The sequence below is a fragment of the Eimeria mitis genome, genomic scaffold (assembly GCF_000499745.2).
Source record: "Eimeria mitis Houghton genomic scaffold, Emh_scaff8077, whole genome shotgun sequence".
NCBI lineage: Eukaryota > Apicomplexa > Conoidasida > Eucoccidiorida > Eimeriidae > Eimeria > Eimeria mitis.
In genome coordinates this window covers 1-2,014 of record NW_024016239.1, presented here as the reverse complement: position 1 = coordinate 2,014, position 2,014 = coordinate 1, and the positions used below count along the sequence as shown (strand labels likewise).

Genomic DNA, 2,014 nt, shown 5'->3' with positions numbered 1-2,014 from the left:
ATATATATATATAGATAGAGGAGACAGATGAGAGGAGATAGAGAGTAGAGAGAGGAGACAGGAGACAACAGAGAAGAGACAAAAGCAAGAAAAAGGAGACACAAACAGGAGACAGATATATCTATATTAAACTGAAAATCCTGGGGGTTTAGGGTTTAGGGTTTAGGGTTTCTAAACCCTAAACCCTAAACCTTAAACCCTAAACCCTAAACCCTAAACCCTAAACCCCCCACAACAACCACCACCACCACCAACCCCACCAATAAACACACAACAACCCTCTTACTTGTGCTGTCCTCGCGCGGCAAACAAGAGCATCCGGCATCCCTCTATCCATCCAGAAAGATGCTGCTGCACCACCGCCCCTTCTCTCCTCTGTCTCAGCAGCTGCCTCACCCCCACCACCCATCAAGGGGGCCCCCTGGGGGCCCCCCGTGGGGCCCCCCTGTGGGCCCCCCTGTGGGCCGCCCTGGGGGCCCCCCTGGGAGCTTCCTTGGGGGCCCCCCTGGGGGCTTCCTTGGGGGCCCCCCTCGGGGCCCTTCGCGGGGCTCAGGGGGCCCTGGGGGCCCCTAGGGGGGCCCCTACGGGGGCCCCTGTTGGGGCCCCTTGCAGGAGCCAGCCACATGTCAGAGACAGCAGCGTGCGAGGCCTTGCCTTCAGGCAGTGGGGTTTCATGGGGGGCCCCCCAAGGAGGAGACACATAAGGAGGAGAAGTAGATGCTGGAGCAGCAGCAGGAGAGACGGGGGGAGCTGCTGCTGCTGCTGCTGTTGCTGCTGCTGCTGCTGTTGCTGTTGCTGTTGCTGGCGTTGCTGCTGCTTCTGTTGCTGCTGCTGCTGCTGCTGCTGCTTGTGGTTCTGGTGGGGTTCCCTTGAGCAGCAGCAGCAGCAGAGAGACAACTGAGGGGTAGGGGTGTAGCGGTGCGTCTGGTGCTGCAGCAGCAAGAGGAAGAGACAGCAGCTGTGCTGCTGTAATCTCTTTTTTTTTTTCTGTTTCTTTTGTATTTTCTTTGTCTCCTTGGGGGCCCCCATCCCCTCTCTCAATGCCGCAAACAGCAGCACAAACAGCAGCAGCAGAAGTCAACACATTCACTACAGACAACGCCCCAGCTGTCTCCTCCCCCCCCACACCATCTGTCTCCTCAGGGGCCCCCCCCTCATACCCACCAGGGGCCCCCTCGTCACAGCAACAAGGGGGCCCCTCATCACAGCCACCAGGGGCCCCCCTGCTAGTTTCTGTGGGGGCCCCCCTGACTACAAACTGGTCAATAAACGCAGCAGCAGCGATAACACCCCCAAACGAACCCAGGGGCCCCTCAGGTGAGGGGCCCCCCTCAAGCATGGGGCCCCTACAAAGTGAGGGGCCCCCGTCAGATGAGGGGGGCCCCTCTGCTGCTGGGGGCCCCCCCGTTGCTGGCGTGTGGGTGGGCTCTCCGGGGGGGGCCCCCTGGGCCCCCTGGCCCCCCTGGGCCCCCTGGGCCCCCTGGGCCCCCTGGCCCCCCTGGGCCCCATGGGGCCGCGGGGCCCCCTGGGGCCCCTGGGCCCCCTGGGGCCCCTTGTGGGGGCCCCTGAATAGATGTGTATTGGAGAGGTAGATAGCTGCGATCTGTGCCTCTATGGTGTCTGCTAGTGTTTTATGGTGTATGGTTTGTGTTCTGTGTTGAGTGAGGTTTGTGTGGGGGGTGAAGGGGGCTGAGAGAAGAGAAGAAAATAATTTATATTTTATGTTTGTGTGTATAAGGTATTGATTGGATACAAGTTTAGCTTTATAGTGTGTCAGTTGTCCCTCTGTTTGTAGTTTTATATTTTTTATAAATAAATATGTTGTTATTATATAACCTAATATACTGTCTCCTATAAACTCTAAACGCTGCAGATGCCAGCTGTCTCCTCCCGCATATATACACCCCGGGAGACGCGATCCCCTGCATGTCAGTGCAGCAGCAAACAATACACGGCTCAGCCCTGTATATACACCCCACACACATATATATATATATATATATATATATATATA

The 2,014-nt window shown here is 57.1% G+C and overlaps 1 protein-coding gene across 1 annotated transcript; it reads right to left on the bottom strand.

Moving 5' to 3' along the window:
• Nucleotides 1-185: 185 nt before the first annotated feature.
• Nucleotides 186-1,339, bottom strand: EMH_0093660 (uncharacterized protein; the record flags this gene model as incomplete). The annotated part of the gene is made up of 2 exons (XM_038023124.1): nucleotides 186-191; nucleotides 287-1,339. The coding sequence occupies 2 exons, from the start codon at nucleotides 1,337-1,339 to the stop codon at nucleotides 186-188; spliced, it is 1,059 nt and encodes a 352-aa protein (XP_037878978.1).
• Between the last annotated feature and the right edge of the window lie 675 nt (nucleotides 1,340-2,014).